The sequence below is a fragment of the Fusarium odoratissimum genome, assembly GCF_000260195.1.
Source record: "Fusarium odoratissimum NRRL 54006 unplaced genomic scaffold supercont1.1, whole genome shotgun sequence".
Lineage (NCBI taxonomy): Eukaryota > Fungi > Ascomycota > Sordariomycetes > Hypocreales > Nectriaceae > Fusarium > Fusarium odoratissimum.
Window position 1 is genome coordinate 1,738,992 of NW_022158687.1, and position 21,958 is coordinate 1,760,949.

General features: G+C 50.0%; 6 protein-coding genes across 11 annotated transcripts; 2 read left to right on the forward strand and 4 right to left on the reverse strand.

The window, feature by feature from the left end:
• Positions 1-699: 699 nt before the first annotated feature.
• FOIG_00611 (oxidoreductase) lies at positions 700-3,091 on the reverse strand. 2 transcript variants are annotated; one of them, XM_031196880.1, is made up of 3 exons: positions 2,210-3,091; positions 1,866-2,153; positions 700-1,812 (listed from the first exon to the last, which is right to left on the reverse strand). In XM_031196880.1, the coding sequence occupies exons 1-3, from the start codon at positions 2,612-2,614 to the stop codon at positions 1,264-1,266; spliced, it is 1,242 nt and encodes a 413-aa protein (XP_031072647.1). In that variant the 5' UTR covers positions 2,615-3,091; the 3' UTR covers positions 700-1,263. The 2 variants fall into 2 exon arrangements, with proteins under 2 accessions (XP_031072647.1, XP_031072648.1); XM_031196881.1 differs by having other exon boundaries at positions 1,168-1,802.
• Positions 3,092-3,806: 715 nt separating this feature from the next.
• On the reverse strand, positions 3,807-6,400 carry FOIG_00612 (cytochrome c peroxidase, mitochondrial). The gene is made up of 2 exons (XM_031196882.1): positions 5,273-6,400; positions 3,807-5,156 (listed from the first exon to the last, which is right to left on the reverse strand). Exon 2 carries the CDS (start codon positions 5,154-5,156, stop codon positions 4,080-4,082), a length of 1,077 nt encoding a protein of 358 aa, XP_031072649.1. The 5' UTR covers positions 5,273-6,400; the 3' UTR covers positions 3,807-4,079.
• A 423-nt stretch (positions 6,401-6,823) lies between these two features.
• Positions 6,824-9,898, reverse strand: FOIG_00613 (uncharacterized protein). 4 transcript variants are annotated; one of them, XM_031196883.1, is made up of 5 exons: positions 9,505-9,898; positions 9,218-9,433; positions 9,064-9,167; positions 7,464-8,669; positions 6,824-7,412 (listed from the first exon to the last, which is right to left on the reverse strand). In XM_031196883.1, the coding sequence occupies exons 1-5, from the start codon at positions 9,571-9,573 to the stop codon at positions 7,244-7,246; spliced, it is 1,764 nt and encodes a 587-aa protein (XP_031072650.1). In that variant the 5' UTR covers positions 9,574-9,898; the 3' UTR covers positions 6,824-7,243. The 4 variants fall into 4 exon arrangements, with proteins under 4 accessions (XP_031072650.1, XP_031072651.1, XP_031072652.1 ...); XM_031196884.1 differs by having other exon boundaries at positions 6,824-8,669; XM_031196885.1 differs by having other exon boundaries at positions 7,464-9,167.
• A 141-nt stretch (positions 9,899-10,039) lies between these two features.
• On the forward strand, positions 10,040-15,637 carry FOIG_00614 (uncharacterized protein). Its single transcript, XM_031196887.1, has 4 exons — positions 10,040-11,740; positions 11,788-13,613; positions 13,667-13,886; positions 13,943-15,637. The coding sequence occupies exons 1-4, from the start codon at positions 11,094-11,096 to the stop codon at positions 15,213-15,215; spliced, it is 3,966 nt and encodes a 1,321-aa protein (XP_031072654.1). The 5' UTR covers positions 10,040-11,093; the 3' UTR covers positions 15,216-15,637.
• A 1,284-nt stretch (positions 15,638-16,921) lies between these two features.
• Positions 16,922-17,410, forward strand: FOIG_00615 (uncharacterized protein; the record flags this gene model as incomplete). The annotated part of the gene is made up of 1 exon (XM_031196888.1): positions 16,922-17,410. The coding sequence occupies one exon, from the start codon at positions 16,922-16,924 to the stop codon at positions 17,408-17,410; it is 489 nt and encodes a 162-aa protein (XP_031072655.1).
• Positions 17,411-18,577: 1,167 nt separating this feature from the next.
• FOIG_00616 (tyrosine 3-monooxygenase/tryptophan 5-monooxygenase activation protein) lies at positions 18,578-20,292 on the reverse strand (the record flags this gene model as incomplete). 2 transcript variants are annotated; one of them, XM_031196889.1, is made up of 5 exons in its annotated part: positions 20,151-20,285; positions 19,817-19,824; positions 19,320-19,673; positions 19,047-19,134; positions 18,578-18,946 (listed from the first exon to the last, which is right to left on the reverse strand). In XM_031196889.1, exons 1-5 carry the CDS (start codon positions 20,160-20,162, stop codon positions 18,578-18,580), a joined length of 831 nt encoding a protein of 276 aa, XP_031072656.1. In that variant the 5' UTR covers positions 20,163-20,285. The 2 variants fall into 2 exon arrangements, with proteins under 2 accessions (XP_031072656.1, XP_031072657.1); XM_031196890.1 differs by having other exon boundaries at positions 19,320-19,824; positions 20,151-20,292.
• Positions 20,293-21,958: the final 1,666 nt, after the last annotated feature.

Consider the following 21,958-nt stretch of genomic DNA (forward strand, 5'->3'; position numbering starts at 1 on the left):
TTTAGGCTGTAGTGAGTGTCCGGGGCTACTTGTCATTGGGCGAAGCTGCCCTACAGGAAGCGCCAGAGCCCCTCAGCTGCTGTAGGGTCCCTGGGTCCACAGGGGCAGGACAACCGCCGCTGAACTGCTTATGGATCATGGATCGTCACATAATGAGACGGCGCCGAGGCGCTGAGGCATTGAATGTTGGCTCAATGTAATACAGATCTTTATACTTAGTTAAAGGATCGTGCGTGAAACAGACTAGACATCTCACTATGAGAAAGTACCTTTTCTTTGGCTTGCCATTGTTTGTTAATGTTTATGTTGGACTATCACGGTATCACCTCCACCACATTCCCATGAAAGTTGAAACTCTGATAATGACGGATTAGGGAAGTGCAAAGATAATTGCCCAATTAAGCTGCGATAAATACGGGATTTGATGCTCCGAAAGGCTCAGAACCCCTGGCTAAATGAGATGACATTTGGAATAACAATTACAGATCAGCATCTGTTCAATGTGGCAACACCTTCGTCTCAGGCCAAAAGGCCACGTCTCTGTGACAGCCTAGGTACATACATACACAGCCCAGCCTTGCCAATGTTGAACGTGACATGGATAGAGGGGTTGCTCACGGTGTGCCGTAGTTAAAATTAGAGGAATGGCCTCCATTATCTGCTTATTGATCGATATTCTTTTCCACGAATTATTAATCCAGCCTTCTTTTGTCCTCTGACCAATCCCAACGGTCATAACATTCTAAGTTCTTAGGAACTCCTGGACCTCATTCATGCCCTGCCATTCACCTTCTAAATCCACCAAATGCTCCGTAAAATGAATCCACCAATGCTAAGTCCAGCTAGTCAGCCTATCTGTATGTAGTTGAGTCAAACATCGACAAGCGGCAATGTGTGATCCCCATGAGAAACAAGGACGTGTCACAGGAATGAGGCGAAACATGATCCCGCTTTACTCAGCTCATCGGCCCCACGGGACGGTCAGTTTACGGCCCCACCATAATACTTCCGCCGTCACATACCGGATAATACTCCTACCCAACTTTATTAAATACAGAATTATCAGCTTCTGAGGTGGCGGTGATAATCAGCCAATGCGTGGATACCGCTGATATAGGATTTCAGTTCCAAGTCAAGAAAAGTTCGACCGAGGTCCCCAGCTTTCAAAGTCGTAATCATGTTGGATTCAATGCTATCTTTCTATGGCTTGACAGTGCTCAGTGCTCAGTGCTCCGTGTATCATTATATCTGTCTCCTCCTTTTCTACTTGCTGTGAGGTCCTCGAGGTTTAGGTGGTGCACGGTGATACTGAATCGGCCACTTGACATCAACGTCCAGCTGATGAGCAGCACTGAGAACAAAGTCGGGCTCTCTGAGGAACTGTCTTGCAGCAAGCACAAGATCAGCCTTGGGATCCTCATTCTCCTGGACGAGTGAACGAGCAAAAGGACCATCTGTAATATAACCAACAGTTCCAATCAGAAGCTCTTTTCCATCAGCACGGACGGCATCGCGGATCTTGCCTGCCAGGTCGGTCTGGACGGTTTGATGGACCTTGATCTTTTGCGCCTTCAAGTTGCCTCCGCTGCTGATGTCGAGAACGTCAACTCCTGCGGCAGGAAGCTGTTTTGCGAGCTGAATACTGCTCTCGAGATCCCAGGAAGGCTCGTTATTCCATTCCATCCACTCGGTAGCAGAGATCCGCACCCAGACGGGCATCTCCTCAGGAACAACAGCCCGAATAGCTTCAATGATCTCGAAGAGGAGACGGGTACGGTTCTCAAAGCTACCTCCGTACTGGTCTGTTCGTTTCTGAAATCATGTCAGTTGATGAACTATTCTCAGCGAGTATCAATACTACTTACGTTGGAGAGAGGCGAGAGAAACTGGTGCAAGAGGTAGCCGTGAGCCGCGTGAATCTCAATGACATCAAAGCCAGCCTTGACGGCTCTTATAGCAGAATCCTGCCATTTTTGCACAAGATGCTTGATCTCCTCAGTCGTCAGCTCGTGAGGTGTACCAAAGTCTTCAGCGAACGGGAGAGCACTGGGGGCGACAATATCATCTGGCCAGCCGCCGACTTCTTTGGTAGCAAGTGCTTTGTTTACAGTACCGCCGATCCAAGGCGCAACTGTGCTCGCTTTTCTGCCAGCCTGGAGGATACGTTAGCTTGGGAATGTTGAGGCTTCTCCTGAAATAATGAACCTACATGAGCGAGTTGGATGGCAGCCTTGGTATTTTGGCTATGGATGAAGTCTGTGATACGCTTCAGAGGAACAATTTGACTATCCTCCCAAAGACCAGAGTCCTCAGGACTGATCCGACCACGAGGTTCAACGGCGGTGGCCTCAACAAAGACGAGGCCAGCACCTTGAAGAGCGAACTGGCCAAGGTGAACAAGGTGAAAATCTGTTAGATAGCCATCCTTGGCGGAGTAAGTACACATAGGAGAAACGACAAAGCGGTTCTGCAGCTCAACGCCACGAGTGCGGAGAGGCTTGAACAGCGTCGGGGCCGAATCGGTCTTGAGCGGGGTTCCGGCCGGTGGCTCCTGGGCCGGGGTGAAGTAAGGAACCCCGGAGGCTGCCTTGTTCTCGATGTTTGTGTTGCCCATGGTTTTACGTGCCCTTGAGGGGAAAACTGTGCTGTCTAGGTTGACAGGGTTGTCGACGTTGTGAGTATTTATGCTGAAGTCGGATTTGTTCAAGGCTCTTGACCTGGTTGCAGGATCATGCGCCGTGTTGATGCAATTCCACTGGGTTCCACGTATCCACCAAATCAACAGAGAATGATCACGGAATATAGACTCAATCCTAGGGGTTTGTCTGTCTTTATATATAAGGAGGTAGAGCGTGGGGAAACATGGTATTTATATCACCAACACTAACCATCTTTCATTTTGATTCATTGACACCTCAATGGCGATCTTGCTTCGTGCCTAGCTCTCTATCATCAAGACGGTCATAGTTTGCTCAGCTAAGCGAACGATGACGTGCGAGCATAAATTTTCAGCTTTACTAAAGTTATTGCAAGCATTATCGCTCCGTTGTTCAACTGTGACATCCAGGAATCGTTTCCCTCTTGGGTTTCTAGTGTCCAATTTGCGAGCAAACGCTGAATAATCAAAACAGTTAAGCCGAGCCCCTCTTCTACGCCTTTGGCTGATAACGTTATCATTCCAAGGTCAAGCATTCAGCTCTCATATGACACATTTACAAGGCAGTTCTGGTTAACTCATGTTCCTTCATCTCGATATCAAGGGCACAGAACAAAAGGCTGCCCGAATCAAATAAGTCAGGATTATTCCTATTAAATAATAAGACTTGCCACAATAAGTAAATGTCTTGATCTTTCGATTTTACAACTCTTCATGACATTTTCAGTGCAAGAGCTTGCTCTGAGTGATACATATATTGCAAATGTTCATAATTAGGCTTTAGAAAGTCATCTAGTCTTTCCGTCCCTCGAGACTGGCATTTCTGAGTATCTGCATCTTCACTTTAAGTACATGAAGTAGAACACACAAAACATACCTTATGGTATAGCCACGAAGCTCAATGTCTTGACACCGCATATATGTTTAGTTTCAAAGTTTTGGTACAATCATCAAATAATGATCAGCAACGCTACTTCGAAAACAATCTGGACAAAGTCAAATGCCTGGTGCGGCAGATGCAGGAACAAGCCCAATGATTATCAGACCCTTGAACAAGGCGCCGTCATCAAGCGTCATGGCTACAGTTGCGGCCCAGGCCGATCTCACTCAAACGACACATAATACATATTACACATTATAGCAGGACCCGACACAAAATTTAAAAAACTATAAATTTTCTTCTTCTTTTGGTCTCTGCCGTATAAGACGGTAGACACCTTAGTCTATTGACACGCTCATGTTGTCAAAACTCATGACATGGTCTATACCTAGGCTGGCGATCTTAACCAGCACCCAAATAATCACAACCAAAACTCCGGATATCGCTCTTCTTCAAGTTCATCGATGATATGATGACCAATTTCAGTCGTCGCATAGTTCCTTCAAAGGCATCTCAAGCCGCTCTCTGTCGTATTTCGACCACTTATTCCTGGTTTGTGGGCTTAAAGGTCCAGCGCTGGTTCTCAGTGCCCTGGGCGAAAGGAACACCGAGCTCGAATAGTCGGAGAACGACGTCGGAAAAGTCCTTGAAGAAGGCATCGTTATCCTTGGCGTACTTCTCGACCCAAGGCTTGAACTTCTTGTCCTCGATCAGGGCAATGTCGCTAGGAAGCATCATCAGAGACTTGGTAGACTTGTCTTCGTACTGGGCAGGGCCGTTCCACTTCTTCCACTGCCACTTCTCTTCGACAAGTAGGCGGAAGTAGTCGTTGGTCAGGACGGTAGGGGAGAAAGTCCAGGGACCTTCGTAGCCGGATCGGTCAGTGTGGCAGCGGCCAAGAGCGTGGGCGCCGGAGAGGGCGACAATCTCCTGGTCGTTGAAGCCCATACGGTAGAAAATGTCTCGGAGATGTCCAGAGCGCTTTGAGGCGTCGGGAAGACGTCCGTCGGGTGTGCAACCAGAGACATCACGATCAGAGCGACCAGGTCGGTAAGGAATGGCAGGGCCCAGCATCTCCTGGATAGCGCAAACACCAGCAAGGATCCAGAGGTCAGAGTAGGTGATCCAAGGGAACTTCTCCTTCACGGGTTCGAGGAAGGTGCGGGCAGCAGCCAGACCAGCATTGGCGCCGTGGTCAGCCTCAGGGGCGAATCGCATGGTGGCACCGTTGCTGCCACCAGTGCCAGTCTCCTTGTCGTAGGTACCGCTGGCGTGCCAAGCGAGACGTACGAGAACGGGGCCGTAGCTGCCGTCATCATAGTCATCCTTCTCCTCCAGGCGAGCAGCAATCTCGTTGTAAACCTTCTGATAGTCGTCCTTGGTAGGGTTGAAAACCTTGGGGGTAGCGGAAGAAGCGCCGTTGGCGTAGAAGTAGTAACCAGCACCACCAGCGACAGCGGCACCGGTCAACCACACCCAGGCGGAAGATGACTTCTGCGCGGGCTCAGAAGAATAGTATCGGCGACCCTGCTGGCGGATGACCTGTCTAGGAGCAATGGCGAAGCCGTTGCGAGTGGCGCGAGTGGCCGCGCGGGCGAACTGTCGGGTAGCGGAGGCCATCTTTAAGAGCAAACGTTAGTTACAAGTTGAAAGACAATGTTGAGTGTGCTTTTTATCGAGGCGGCGAAGGGGGAGCAAGCTTGTCTCAGTACTGTAGTGCTCAAGTTTGAACGTACCTTGGGTGTGTAAGATTACAAAGTGGTAAGACGCTTTGGAAAAGTGACTCCAAGGAATTGTAAAGAGAGGATGAAAGAGGAAGAAGAAAGAGTTAAGACGAGAAGGTCTGTGGCATCTATTAAGAAGGGATGCGTCGGATGAAGTGGCGGGAAGCCGAGGGCGAAACGGGGACCTGCCGTGTCAGTGCCAGGAAGTCAGGCAGTCCCGACCCTAACTGATAACCTCTGCCAGGGACACGATTCATGGAGGGTTGCCGAACGAGGCAAGCAGCTTTTGTCTCAAGCCCAAGCCCTTTCCATTTCCGTGCCGGAGTGTTTCGATCTTTGACATGTACGTGTTCCGAGATCGGGGAGGCCATGATGGAATTGCTGCTATTCACTGAGGTACTGGTTTGGAGAACTCTTCCTTCGGATATCACTGCCATCGATGTACCACAAATTGATTCCTAACATCACCCTCAACTTCCCCAGGTACTCTCGCCTCGGAGCTGTACCCGGCTTCATGGACCGGCGCGATGTCTTGAAATTGAACATCCACAATTGGCCAATTTGATATCTCAGCCCCATTTCTTTTATCAAACCTGGCGGGGATGACGCTCTTATGGACCGGGTGGAGTCGGTGGAGATCCTTGGTAATGAAGATTCTCTCGCCTCTGAGAGGTTGCTAATACTGAGGCCTGTCGAGGGACAGCAGGGGTCATTCTTTGAAGCATTCAGTGTTATGCCCGCTTATGATTTAGCAACACTTCAACATGAGGCTCATGAGACAAGTCGTCTAAAAACGGTTTCCATGTGTCAGGCCAAAAAGGGGACACCCTCTCGGCTGTGAACCACGAGGCGACCAACCATCAGGGTTCGGCTAGTCGAATTTGGAGAGACAAGAGAAAATTTCTGATGGATTGGGACCCTGAAAGTAACCCTCCATTACAGAATCCCAACACCTCATCAGCTAACGCATAGCGATCATCAGTCAGCACGGCGTGGCACCCGAATCGAAACAGGGCCTCCGTCTCCGATTGTTTCAACATCTATTATGGCACCGAGGATCAGATCAGAATGTCGTTGTGGTGCAATACCTTTGATTGGATTGTTCTCCATAAATGAAATCTTTGATGTCGAAAGAAGATTTGTCATATGTTGCTTTTAGGTACAAGCGAAGCAATGCCCTCCACAAGCGGGTACTTATGGAATCTTTTCTCGACAACAGGGGTCTACCCCAAAGATTCCAAATCGCTTCTCGCATGTGATTTCGTCATATCGGCAAATTACAACTTATTCTGAACTCTTTAGTCTGGTCGTAACAGCCACCTTTAAGCTACAGTCATATTCTCATACAACAGCACATGCCTGATCACACGAATACATCCAATCTCTTTAGCCCCAACTCTACTCTCCAAGGAATCGTCTACAAACTCGTGTGTTTCCCGTTTTCCTAGACTTGCATACTCTGTACCTATCTACTAAGGTAGATTAGTAGCCATGATTGTAATCTCATCGAATGATTGAACATCCCGAATCCCGGAGACAAACTTTCTCCGACAATCCTCCGGTGGAGACAGAACATTTCTATCAAGTCGGCGAGTGCTGCCAATGGCTTCTCCTAATAAGAAACTAATGCAAGTGCTCGTTACCCCACAAGATCTGGACCAGACACCAGTTCAATGTTCCACTCATCAACAGCTTCATGCTCAAGGATATATATAGATTTCTTCTACAACTTGTGATATGTCGTCAAGAATAATTCTCTGCCCGCCAAATTAAGGCAACTTCCAACTTCCAAGACTCAGCAATATGCTGAATAGCCGTACCTTATCCTCCAGGTTCATCCAAGCCACCTCTGCTATTGTATATGCAGGGGCGCCGTTTCGTTTATAGTACAACTCGAGTGCCCCACAACTTGATTAAGTCCTCCTGGATACCAGCGCCTCGAACACCTTTCACGTCCAGTTCAGTCCACCATATTTTTCATCCTCAGTTGAAGTCTGCGTTGCCCTGCGCATCAGCGTCTGGTTCACCATGAGTCTCGTAGAAATGAGAGTATTGGGCCTCGGCCCTCTGCTTGCTAGCCTCGTCCAGCTCTCCCTTTGCAGCCCCATTCTCCTTGCCGCTGCCTGTAGAGAGTTTGGCTACCGACGATGGCCTTTAGACTGTTAGTTAGTATTCAATAGCATCGGAGAGCATAGCAACTTACCCAAAGATTTCTCTATCGATTTGCAAGAATACCTTCATGGCATCCTTGTCGCCTCTCTCGACCAAGTACGTGAGATATACTTGGGTCAAGTCCTTCTTGACTGATGGGGAGAGTCGGCTTCGTTCTCGAAGCTCGTCGAATACTTTCTTCATGCGCTCACTGTGTTGAGCTTCATTCTCGGCGCTCGTTGGCTGATCCAACTCAAACTTGAACCATCGATCCCAGAATAACCTGCTGTCCGCACACCACTGTACGTTCTTCACAAAAACCCCGCGAGCCTCTTCCACCAAACCCTTGGCTTTCAAGAGCAACAGAGCCCATTCTGCAACCAAAGCAGCCTTGGTGTACATGTCTACCGTAGCAGAGTCGATCTGGTCCTTAAACACCTGAATAGCAGCGTCAAGGCCGTTCTGTCGTCGCTGAACATTGGCCCATGACACAATGACCTCGACGCAGTCCGGTAGCCTCAGAAGGATTGCCTCGTGGATGTCAAGAGCAACGTCAACTCGGCCAGCACTTTCTTCGAAGTAAGCCCATTGCAGTCGAATGCCTGGTCGACTAACAGGCACGAACATCGTCGAAGCACGTGCATAGATGTTGCGAACTTCCTCTTGCTTGCCTTCCTGGCCACTCATCCACCGGGCATATCGGAACCAGAGGTCATCGTAATAAGCGCATGTGACAAGACATCGCTCATACAAAGCAACGGTTCGTGTAAAATCACCTTCAGCTTCCTCGAAATCCAGGTATTTGCGCCAGTTTACCAAGTCCTTGTGTTCCAAAGCGGTAACGTGAAAGTAGGGTCTTTTAATCTCCGATTCGTAGGTCCAGCGCTTCGATACCTCAGTTTGCGTCGCGGTGAAAATTTCGTAGTACATGGCATCGATCTTTGCACGAACATCGCGCTCAATCTCCAGCTCAGCCTTAGGACCGCCGCCATAAGCAATTGTTTCAGCCTCAACCTCCGCCCTGAAACGTGAGAGATCTTCGGCAGACACCACCTCTGTGATGGGTTGATTGTGGGATAGCGATCGAAACCTCTCGTAGTAACGTGCATACTGGTGCATTGGTATGCGAATGATTCGTGCATGGATGGCGTAAATTTTGTCTTGTGCTTCCTGACGCTCTTCGTACTCAATGTACTTGTCCCAGAAAGGATGGGCAAGAAAATCGAGTCCCACAAAGGCTGATCCTCGCTCAAAGAGTCTAGAGAAAAAGGTTAGCAAGTGAGCTCATTGCGGAAGGGATAACTCAGGGGAAAGGGTGGAGAGGATCAATACAGAGGGGAAGATGGTTGTGCGAGTGAGTAGCAAAACCGATATCATGTTCTACCGAGCAGGTGCGGGTGACGTGTAACGCAGGGACGACTTTGGAGTTTAGAACGAGCACGGATTGAGCATCAACAGAGCCTGGTAGGGAGCGTGAGAAAGCGTCCCGGCTAAAGGGGCTATCGCAGGCATATCTCACCATCAGACACTTTTGATAGTAGAGTGTAGAGCCCTCGCGGATATGTCGACCGAGACCACTCAGGTCAAGCGGGAATACTGCGCCAGAAGGCATGTTAAGGGAAGGGGAAGGAAACCATCCAAATGGAACTTACTCTCTGACGAGGTGTGGGTCATGGGTCGTCTCCATCTTGAAGGAGCAGTAGTCCGTCCACAAGTCGACAGAATTGGTGATGCTCGCGCATCCTCTCTCGTATACCTATAACACTATGTCAGCCGTGTCGTAGGCAACGTCTGGAGTGTACAGACCATCTCAGCAGACTCGGGGCCGGCAATGTTGAACTCCATGTCGGCATATTTCTTCCAATAACCAAAGAGCAGAGGAAATTTAATGAGGAATCTGTCGTAGGCATCGCGGAAGGTTGCTAGTGCTTGAGGACTTGAGTTGCGATTCAAGCCACCCTCCAATGTCTCACAAGCTTTGATGAGGTTCTCCCAGTGCTCGAAGTTATCGGGGTCGGACTCCTGTTAGTGCGTCAAACCGTCAGTATTCAAGTTCGAGCTTATGAAAGAAGCGGATAAAAGCGAAAGCTTACCACCTCAGCATTGTGCTTGCGCACAGTTGCGTACTCCTCATCGGAGCCGAAATGACCGAAGTCGCTCATGACGTTGGAGTGTTTAGTGCTTCGTCTCCCAGAATCGCGTAATTTAATTGATATTAAGAAATTAGCGATAAATATTCGATCTCGCGGTGCGGGTTTGAAGCTGAGAAGTTTGTAGATAGGAGATGACGCTTGAGGCTCACGTCTGTCGCGAAAGGCAGGGGCTGGTAGTTCGCGCCGCAGACAAGCTCTTTTTTTTCCAGGTACTTTCTGGGTTAGTCACTGGCTAAAGAACTTCCGATGCACGTGCTCAAGTCAAGACGCGCAAAATAGCCGTAAATCGGTGCTACCAGGGAATTTGATGCAAGCAGGTCTGTACTTGTCTAGCAAGTCTCCGCAATTGACATGGGTCTTCAGATTCAGCCCGGGCCAACAATTTGCCGTTCTCAGGATGACTCAGCGTCAACGAAAGCTTGCAGATATTTTTGGCGAAGCGGTGCAGGAGAAGCGTTCTTCTTCTTTTCTCTATCCTAAAATGGGCTTATGATGATTCTCACATAAACATATGATAGGAAGAGAATGAACGCTCTCTTTTAGAGAGCATGATCTCAATTTCGAATCTGAAGCTCCCTTATTTTTTTGGTTTCTATTGTTGCGCGACGGTCTCCGATTCTTCGGCAATATCATATATAATCTTGTGTCCCATAACAAGATCGCATATCACGGATCTTGCGCATGTCTTAGGGGCTACCCTTTTCTTTGAGATACCTCACATCTTTATGTTATTATATGGCAATTTTTCAACGAGCTGGGCTGTCTGTTTGGAAGTGTTCCTGCCTTGGTGTCTTTCGAATCTTGCTTGGCAACTCTTCTCTCCAAGCCAAATTAAGCACTTCGGCGGGTATATGCGAAGCTTGCTGGTCCGGCCAGAATTCGTGGCAAAGTCTCGTGGCCTGAAATGATGTTTTATTATGACCCTATGACTTCCCAAAGGTTGATGTTTTGTTTTAACATTGATAGCAAAAAGTCTGTCAAATTGGAGGTATCATGGGCGCAGAGGTACATTGGCCTTGACCCATAAAGTAAAAGTAAATGCGCAAACTTCGCGCTCTTGACTTTATCCAAAAGTCTGTCCCCAGTGCATCATGGACAATGGGTCTGCATGATAATAATGTATTGTGTTCAAATGTTTCATGCTAAAGCTCAAAGATCCAGCGTTTGGCTATCCATAGATGTCACTGGTGGGGCTTCGTCCACTGGCTATTAGCATTCAGGGGTCTCTCATCATGGTACCCCAGCTGAGAAACGTCATTTGTAGAGCGTCCAGTCCAAGCCAGCGCCTCTTACATTCGTCTAACGCCCAAAGCTCAAAACTTCATCCAAACATTGGCTGAACCCTACAGAGCCCAACTACGCCCGCCCGAAAGTCTCTTGTCTTTAACATTTATCTTAAGTGCTTCCAATCGATCATGGGTCAAAAGAAATATTGAAATCATTTCGCAATCGCAAGCGCAATCCTATCGTGGACACGTTGAACCTTGTATCCTCTATCCATTCCATGTTATCCTACTGAGCAATACACGATGGAATATTCCTCAGGAGCCTATTCTTCCCAGGCTCCCTCTCCCGAAAAGTCATGCGAGCTCTACATACGCGACTATCCTCATCGATCCATTGCCATTGTTTCAGCTTCACACACTCTGATTCTTCGATATACTACCTCCACCAGTGAAGCCATCGCGAACGGCTCGCTTACATCCTTAGCTGCGTCTACGAGGAGCCGCGGAAACCCCGGCGAAGCCTTGGTATCGAAATGCATGGTCGAGTTCGCACCTGTGTCGAGGCATTTACTGCAGGACTATCGCCGTCTGACACATCGACCGATATACGGGACACTAGGCTTGATCACAGTTAACAGCGAGGTCTTCCTATCTGTCATTACGCATGCAACACGTGCTGCCACCTTGCGGCCTGGCGAGACTGTTGAACGTATAAATGGAGTAGCGTTCTACTGCCTGAGCAGCGCGGACTACGACGATGTTGTTCCTCTAGAATCACTTGATCCGGAGTTTTCGGATTCTGCATCGGTGCAGTCTGCTCCCTATGGACAAGGCCTTGGTCGAAGAGAAGTTGCCATGGAGCACCCATGTCATGAGCTTCGCAACCTACTAAGCAACGGAACATTTTACTACAGTACAGATTTCGATCTCACAAACCGGCTTCAAGACAGGTTTGTTGTTATCTGACCCTGTATAGCATTAGACTGACAAGAAATAGACCAATCAATTCCAACTCGTTCGAAATCGACAATTTCGACGATGGGTTTCTCTGGAACTCGTTCATGATCAGTCCTCTTGTCCAGTTTCGTTCTCGTCTCATGCCTCATGAGCGAGCTGCACTTGATTCGTCACGAATACTGACATCAGCAATTCGTGGTTTCTGTAAGACCATGACAATTCCGCTAAGCTCTTCGCCCCTGAAGAATGTCAAGTCAGGAATGCCTTCTTTTATGACTCTCATATCTCGCCTATCCTGTCGCAGAGCTGGAACTCGTTTCAACTCACGAGGTATTGACGATGATGGGCATGTGGCAAACTTTGTTGAAACTGAAACCACTTTCTGGAGCCCGGCGGGAACCATGTTCTCCTATGCTCAAGTGCGCGGATCAGTACCTGTGTTTTGGGAGCAAGCAGCCGACCTTATTCCAGGTCGGCAGAAGATCACAGTCACCAGATCTCCCGACGGGACACAGCCGGCCTTCAACAAACATTTTGAGGAGCTCGAGCAATCGTACGGAGCTGTCCATGTCATCAATCTTCTTAGTGAGACAAAGCCTGGCGAGGTTGAGCTCAGTACACTCTACCACAATGGTATCAAACACTGTCCATTAAGTCGTGCTGGACCAGACGGGTCTTCGGACCATGCTCTCTTGCGAGAAACCAATTACGATTTCCACGCAGAAACAAAAGGGCCAGCGGGATATGAAGCTGCCCGAGATATCCGCCGCTATATTGAGGACTCTACCGACGGTTTTGCATACTTTCTTGCGGAGGAGACAAGCGAACCGAGATACGATCATGATGGCTCTGGACAAGCTCGTATGGTGGTTGTACTTCAGCAGGAGGGTGTCTTCCGAACCAATTGTCTGGACTGTCTTGATCGAACTAATCTTGTGCAGACCATGATCTCACAGATGGCAGTTGAGGCCTTTCTTGGACATCGGGGTGAATTTGCTGCCTCTGACTTCTGGATGAGACATTCCAGTCTCTGGGCAGACAACGGCGACTCTTTATCCAAGACCTATGCTGGGACAGGCGCACTCAAGTCATCTTTTACACGTCATGGAAAGATGTCTCTTGCAGGGGCTGTGGCTGACGTGCGAAAGTCTGTCCAACGTATCTATCACAACAACTTCCTCGACCCTTCTCGTCAAATCACTATTGACATGCTTTTGGGTCGCCTCGTTGGGCAAGCACCGGTCCTTCTGTTCGATCCCATCAGCGATTTCGTTTCAACAGAACTGTCCAAGAGGAGTAGCGAGTTCACGTCATACAATAGCATCACCATATGGGTTGGCACGTTCAACCTTAATGGCCGTACCGAAGGCGTCAATGATGATCTTGGCCCTTGGTTATTCCCAGAGACCTTGGGAGATGCCCAGCCGGACATTTATGTCGTCGGTTTTCAAGAAATCGTAGAGCTCAGTCCGCAGCAGATCATGAACAGCGACCCATCACGGAAGAACCTATGGGAGCAAGCCGTGAAGCGCAATCTTAACGATCGACAAAAGCGATTGGGAGGCGAGAGGTATGTGTTGCTACGGAGCGGGCAGCTGGTTGGGGCAGCCCTCTGCATTTTTGTAAAGACACCCAGTCTGGCCAACATTAAGAACGTGGAGGGTAGCTTGAAAAAGACTGGCATGTCTGGCATGGCTGGAAACAAGGGTGCTGTGGCGATCCGATTCGACTATGCCAACACTCATATATGTTTTGTCACGGCACATCTGGCTGCTGGCTTTTCAAACTACGATGAACGCAACCGCGATTATGCAACAATCCATCACGGTTTACGCTTCCAGCGGAACCGGGGAATCGATGATCATGGTAAGTGCTCTTGGTACTGTGTTCGCTGAAGCCACATATACTGACAAAAACAGACGCCGTCATCTGGTTGGGCGACTTCAACTATCGCATTGGCCTCAACTTGGAAACTGCGCGTGCATTAGTGAAGAAGCGTGACTTTGAGACGCTATACGAGAATGATCAGCTCAATCTGCAGATGGTAGCTGGATTATCGTTCCCCTTTTATTCTGAAGCTCGCATCACGTTCCCTCCGACGTACAAGTTTGACATAGGTACCGATGACTATGATACCTCGTAAGTCCACTTTCATGTATCGGTGCTTCTATTCACGAATTCTGACGAGTCTACAGTGAGAAAGCTCGCATTCCTGCGTGGACGGATCGTATCCTCAGGAAGGGTTCCAACCTCAGGCAGATCTTGTATAACTCGGCACCTCTCAAATTCTCAGATCACCGACCTGTCCACGCTGCTTTCGAATGCAGGGTGAGCATCGTGGATGAACAGCTGCGAGAAAAGATCAGTAAGGAGTTGTATCAACGTCGAAAAGCCGAGGTCGGAGACGCAACAGCTCATCTTGGCACTGGCGAGGACAGCGATGATGAAGATCTCATTGGCTATGATTCTATCGAGCCCGGGCTTCCTCCCGCAAGTTCGGATCGCCAGAAGTGGTGGCTCGACAACAAGCAGCCCGCTCGCGCCGCGGTACCTGTGCCCAAACCCAGAAACGGGCAAGCCGTAGGGCTCAATCCCAATCGTCCTTCAAATCCTTTTGGCCTTACGGAAGAGCCGGACTGGATCTCTATTCCAAGATCGTCGTCAAAGGCATCTTTGTCTAGCATGTCAAGTTCACCATTTGAAAAAGTTAACTTGCCTAACGTCATGGCATCGGGGTCGAGTATTCAACCTCGAAAGCTGCCACCCCCATATGACCCATCAGCATTGCCAGCCAAGGTCGGGCGCATGAATCTTCTAGACGACCATGCTCCTATGGGCCATGTCGAGACGCCACCTCCGCCACCACCTCCGCGACGAGGAACATCAGGAGTAGCGGCAATGGGACAGACACCACCGAGCAACGGGTTTGGTCTTAATAGGGTGCAGACTCAACCGCTGCCTCCACCTCTTCGACCTACATCCGCAGCTTCTCATGCTTCCCAGTTCTCGCAGAACAGCAAGGCCGGGAAACCTGCGCCGCCAGTAGCAAAGAAGCCTGCACATCTGACCACGACATCGCCAAGCTCAAGCCCAGCACTGAGCCAGAGTGCCATGGAAGATGACTTTCGGCCACCGCTGCCAACGAGGGCTAACACCGGAGGTCTCACGGGAACCCCTCACTCACAGGACATCGGAGCCGCCGCACGGAAGCCCGTAGCACCTCCGAAGCCTGGCATGAACGGAACTGGCGTAAAACCGTCTAGCTCGATCGGAGCGGTAGGACTGCCCGGGATGACGGGCGGAGTGCCATCCCGCCGGGCAGCGCCACCAGTGCAGCCCAAGCCGCAGTTGCCGCAACAGAACCAAAACCAGCATCAACGACAAGGGTCTACGGATCTATTGGGATCTCTGGGTGAAGGTCAAGAGGTAGGAGGATGGGAAACGTTGAAGCCGAGCACAAGAGCATAGGAAAAGTGAGTTGGTTTGCCGCTATAGGTTAGTTTAGTACTTGGATGCGAGGCGTTTGGAAGCGTATCGATGGGCTTGAATCACTTGGGGAGGTGTGTCTTGGGACTTGGCTTGGGTTATGACTATGGTTATGCCTTTAGCATAAGAGTAAGAAGTACAAACACGGCTTGGTTATCATCTCAGAGATTCGCCGGCTGATGGTGTTTATGTTTCACAACATGTGAGCCAACAACTGAATCATGTGTCACCCAATTCGTCTAACCACGAGTCGGTCAAGAAAAGCCCCTAGATCGGAGTAGTGGCGTGTTTCGGCGGTGATTTTTATAGATCGCTATCGCCAAGACGCACCTAATTTAATTGTGCCTCTCGTCGGGTGATGCATTACTGTGGCGGCCACTTGAATCAAAGCTGTGAGGTGTGAGACTGTACGTAGTAGTTGTACTGTAAAATTGCTACCCTGGAGGGGCAAGGTGGAGGGATTTATTGTGTCCGGGCCTCATGACCAAGCCCCGCAGATGGAGACCTCCAATGAAATAATTCTCGGTATCTGGTGGGCGTGAAGGTGCTGATCTGATTGTTCTGTCAGAAATACTCTGCTGACTCTTTGGGCTTAACGTTAACTGGTGTTGAGTTCGGCACGAACCTTTGGTCCCCGTCACCGACACTTTCAATACCTTTAGGTACGGTATCCACAGTTCAGTTGAGGTGACCTGAGCCTACAGTATGTGCAGTACCTACCTAGCATTACTGAGGCTGCAGCGCTCCATGCACTGCACAGTAGAGAGGTGCATGCAGGACCTGGCTGCCGTAGGTTACTGTTCACGCTGCACTCTCTCTTCCCTGTCGTGAGCACGAGACCTTGGTTGACCTTGGACGATCTAGACCAACGCTGATCATTTTATCAATCATATCACACCCTCGACCTCTGGACCTTGCAAAAAACCACTCTCTTCCTTCGTCTCTTCGTCTCCTCTCCCTCCACCTCTGATGCTCTCCTGGGATACCTTCAATTCCAATCTCAGTCCTCGATACGTCAAAGAACAACTCCCAAGACCTACAGCTATCGTACCTATTTAACCTAATTCATTTCTGGCCCGCGCTCAGAAACCCACCCCCCCCATCGAAGCCAAAGAGATCGTCCCCGGTCCGTGATTTCCTTAGCTCCAATCACTTTTGAACCGAACCTACCTTGCTTGACCTCGCCTTGCCTCTTTTATTTCTGAACCTTGATCGCAATTTCTCCTTTTCCCTTCGCACGGAGAGAACCTTCAGTCTTGTTTGCTTTTTCTTTCTTGGTCCTTGGGACATCATCACAGGTCATCGCAATTAATCCTCATCTGGTCTTGTGTGTTCGAGTCTTGGAGACAACCCCCAGATCCAGCACGCTCAGGCCCTTTGATAGTACGATTTCGTACGATCTGCGCGAGTCATTGGCGTACACGGATGAAATCGCTGGACGACGCAAAACAAAGATTGTCAATGAGCTACTGATTTTTGAGGTCCTCATCGTCCGCTTCTCATCATCACGAACGGCAAATCATTGATGGCAAGCTTCGCAATTCCGACTGGCCTCGGACTAATATCACACGATACGCATTGAGCCTCATAATCCAACATCTCCTTACGGATCCCATTACCCAATCACAAGAAATTAATTGCTCCTATCAAATCGCAAGCCATCAGCTTCAACAGTAACAGAACCAGCCATGGCCGATAATTCAGATCACCGAATCAAGATCAACCCCCTCATGCCTCCTGCGAAGCAAGAGCGCATTCACATCTGGCGCACCGAAGTCGCTTCAGCCCTACACCTCCCCACGGCCCCGTCCCTATCATCATCACTATCGTCTTCATCCGCCGCCACTCCAGACCCCGACCCAGATACTTCGTTTGCTACACCTCCATCACCTGCTGGTTCCAAGCCGCGAAGCTTGTGGAAGCGCATTAGCTGGCGTTTTGGGCCCAAGAGACGCACTGCTGTCAATATGGCTGCTGCTGCCGCCGAGCTTCCCCCAGATGGCCGTACCGCTATGTACCGCGGACTTGAGAACAGGGTGGCCCGGGGAGAGGACGTGAGGGATGAAGAAGGCGGCATTCTGGAGAGGGATAGTGAGGAAGGAAATGGCTTGAAGGAGAAGCAAGAGAGGTTGGCTCGGGCAGCCAGGTTACTCAACCGTCGCACCGAGGAACGGTGACAGCGTCGCTAATGGACTGACGCATCAGCAGTCGCTACCAAGGAATGCGTCTGTCCCGTTTGCTTACGAACGGCCCGGTGCCAGCAATACTTCTTAATACGCAGCCGGGGCCATGCCGACATGTGTCATGATATAGCATTTATTCTTCATTAATCAATGTCCTTAACAGACAATTCCACGCACCTAGACTAGCATGCACATGTAAACCAATCTTTCTAATCTTGGGTACGAGAGACTATCACATTCGACGCTTGTTCCACCCGACATTAACGTTAACATATGCAAACTTCGGAAAACCCATAGCAGATGGTTCGCGAACGGAAAGACGGAACACAAGCGCTGGGAAATGCAACAGTTCAACATCAGGAAAATGTCAGTAGAGAACAAGTGTCACCAGTACAGAACTCTGAGAGGCTTCAGATCGGAAAAGCCAAGGGGCAGCTTATACCACCACTTTGTTCTCGGTACCCATGAACATAAATGTAGAGGGGTTGATTTTTGGGGATAAGTCTTTGTTTAGAAACAACAGGAAACAATTCATCTCTCCATTGCCTCTCTTCAGGGGGGTTACGTTTGAGAACGAACCAGTAGACATGAACAGAAAACATAAAAGACATAAGACAATGGGGGAAAAGCGTTAACATGAGAAAGCCTTCTTCGTGACGATCCATCAAGACGGGCTAAGCCCTGTCCACGTTCTTAATGACCAACAAGACGGGGATTGAGAGATACACAAATGCCAGGTGCGGAAAGTAGGCTAAAGAAAAAGATGTATGAAAAGGGGAGGAAACTTTGCGATTTATCTGCCAGGTAGAAAAGAGAGAAAAAAAGACAAATAGCCGTCATCACCGAGTGTTGGCGGATCGATTTCCCCCCCTCCCTTCTTCCCTTCTTACTAGTCCGACGGACAAACAAGACGAAAGATTCCACGCCGTACACTCTCCCTTGCCAGAAACCAGACCCTTTGTGATTCCTCCCTCTCCATCGCCATGGGAAAAAAGCAACGCACCGCGCAAAAAGAAGAAGCCTCGTACTATCATCCAGCCCGCCCAAGACAGGCCCAGCTATCCGTGTGTCCGGGGGCAGACAAGTGTAACCGGGGCAAGAATACGTCTCGGTTCCTATATGCCGAGACGCATGTGGTATCGAGGGGGATTATTGACAGATTTAGGAGGCGGCAGCAGGCGCAGGCTCCTCAGCAGGGGCGGCGGCAGGCTCAGCGGGCTTGGCAGCCTCGCCCTCCTCCTTCTTGGGAGCATCGGCAGCACCAGCGGCCTCGCCCTCAGCGCTGTCGCTAGAAGTCCAGAGGGTGAGGTTGTCGCGGAGGAGCTGCATGATCAGGGTGCTGTCGCGGTAAGACTCCTCAGAGAGAGAGTCGAGCTCGGCAATAGCATCGTCGAAGGCCTGCTTCGCGAGGTGGCAAGCACGGTCGGGGGAGTTCAAGATCTCGTAGTAGAATACGGAGAAGTTGAGAGCGAGACCCAGACGGATGGGGTGAGTGGGAGTGAGCTCAGTCTGGGCAACATCGGTAGCGCTCTGTGGTTGGGCAAAACTTGTCAGCGAGGGGCACCAGCGGCCCGGATCTTGCGGCATGTGACGGTGGTGGGGGGGTAGTTGGGTTTTAATTTAGCCTTACCTTATAAGCATCGTGGGCAGCGGTAGCAGCACCCTTGCGCTTCTCACCCGAGGCGAATTCAGCGAGGTAACGGTGGTAGTCACCCTTCCTATTCATCAGAAAGAAACACGGTCAGCTTCTCGATAACTAAATAAAAAAAAAAAGGAGTGCATTTTCTTTTTTTTTCGGTGGAAAAAGCACGCATGCAGCGAGATGGGTGTAGTGCTGCGTGAGCACAAAAAGGGCGGAAAGACGAGGGGCCTCAGGCTAGAGGCGGGGAAGATAAAAACGCACATTTTGTGGTAGAAGACCTTGGACTCGCCGGTGGCGGCGTTGGGGATGAGGAAGTCGTCGAGGACATCGAGAACATCCTGGCAGACCTTCTCGAGCTCGGTCTCGATCTTGTTGCGGTAGTCCTTGATGGTGGATACGTGCTTGTCGGAGCCCTTAGATTCCTCCTTCTGCTCGATCGAGGAGATGATGCGCCACGAGGCACGTCGGGTACCGACAACGTTCTTGTAGGCGACGCTGAGGAGGTTACGCTCGTCAACGGTGAGCTCTCCGCCCAGCTTAGCCACCTCCTTCATGTAGGTGACCATCTCATCGTAGCGCTCGGCCTGCTCGCAGAGGCGGGCCAGGAAGGTCTTGCTATAGTGAGGTAACACGTACGATGTCAGCGATACGACGTCCTTCGAAGGGGTTCTGATTTCTGAACGAGCTGGACGAGCCAAGGCATTGGCGGGGCGCCGATAGCATCGGAAGAGATTCGGGAGGGGATGATATAGACAAACCTTTCACGCTATCACACCATGAGAGTCAGCATCAAGCATCTTGATTAGAGAGATGGGGATGAGGAGATGAGCAGGGAGGGGGGGATCGAGTAACACCGCCTGATGACAAGTTGAGAGAGCCTCTAGAGAATCGCAAGCTACATAACCGAGAGTTCAAGGCCATGCAAGAATCGTGAATTTCGAGGAGGAACCTCATGGTGTTGTCACCGTTTGTCCATGTTGGGCTTCGATTGAGGAGGGGTTGTGCGGCCTTCGGCGGGACAGGAGGCCGAGAGGGAAAAAGGGTAGAACATCTCTAGAGAAGAATAGAGAAGCTGGCAGGGAGAATACATACCTCGGTGGCCATTTTGGAAGATATTGGGAATTGTTTGATAAGAAAAAAGGAAGTGGAAGTAGTCGTGACAGGGAGAAGAGAGGTTGAGTGAGAGATTGAATTTTTGAGGTTGAGAGTTGGGGGGCGCGTAGGGAGAGGGATGAGTAGAGGTAAGGTAAGGTAGAGAGACCAGTGACTGGATTGGACTGAGGTGTAGGCGGGTCAGGCGTTGGGTGAGCGAGGTAGGTACGTATTTTGCGCATTAGAATTGGATTTTGGCAGCGCCCTGTACTAATGGGAGCCAGCCGGACAGGCAGCGGGCAGGCCCCCAGTGCGGGCAGCTCCCCCCATCGTTTCTAGGGGTGTCTCGCCTGAGGAACAGCCTGGCCCGCCCAATCCCAGGGTCGCCTTGGGCCCGGGCTGTTGGCCTTTGGCCTTTGGCTCCCACTTCTTGGTAACTGTTTAACCCGCATATCTACATTAGTGCACCACAACCCAGTCACCGCTCTAATAATGAATGGATCTTTTCAAGACAACCGACAGTGCCATTAACTGGAGAGAAAGGAGAAAATAGGGGAGCCGATATGATCTCCCCGTTTAGCGGAACATGTCCCCGTTAAAAAGTCCAGACGGAACCCGGTGCGCCATAGCTGCCCGCCTCATCTAAATTGCAGTGCATCCAATACTGAAGGTAGCTTGGAGCAATCTGAGTGTCCGCAGTCTCAAATATTGCGGAGCTGGCGTGCTAAGTTAGTAGAAACTCAAGGAACCTGGGCTTGTCCTGGCTGGCCCCAGGCTGCCATGCCATGCCATGCCATCCATGCCAGATGTAAACAATGCACAGGTAGCCACGTGAGCGTAAAAAAAAAGTGACGACAGAGATGAGCCCCCTTCCATTGACTTCACCCCTCTTCCACCAAACGAAACAGTTTTCTGGCCTTTGTTTGAAGCTTGGTGCTCGTTAGCCCTGGCAGTTGACGCCAATCTCTCCTCCAGTTCATTTACGCCTGTGCAGACCCCTTTACTTTGATTCACAGGGGATGGTGCTGATATGCACGTGCTAATGTCTCCTTTGCGGCAAGCTGCTTTTTTTTTTACGAGAAATCACACAATGCTTGTTGTTGTTGTCTCTGCATCATAATAGAATCAGCCTCATTGGGGCTGATGAGACGACTTCTATTGGGCCCTTGTCCTGGTTATCTCCAAGCCCGCCACAGACGGCAGCACGCATCTCACACACGAATCATGGCTGAAAGTCTGAGATCGGAGAGGCTTTTGACCAGTGGTAATCTGTTGTTGTCTGCCTACGACTTCCACTACCGCCAGAAGGCACATGAGAGTCTACCATTCATACGCCTTCATAGTTAGACTCTCACAGAGCTTACCAGCACATGACAATTCTATTTTGCTAGATTACAGGCCGTGAGAGCTTCGCACGAGATGAACTCATTTCCTGGGATCGTCCGTTGTATTAACCGCCCACTCCAGCGTCTAAGAGCTTATCAAATCCAACCACTCGATACAGTCTGGACTTTGTGACCCTGATCCTGACTCTGAGACGCCTGTTGCGATATATGTATCAAACCAAGACCAAAACCACTATCTGAAACCTGGATCAAGATTTCTTACACAATCCATCCACAGCACTCACACTCGTGTCCATCAAGAAACAGAGCCCTATCTATGGGGTTCGTCAGGACTGATAGATACAGTACTCTTTGCTGGCCTGGCTGGGCTGCATCAAATCTCAAGATCTGCCCATCTCGCTTTGGACGGGTCAAATCCCTGCTTTGTGACTTGACACTTGACATTCTCATTCCGCTTGCTTG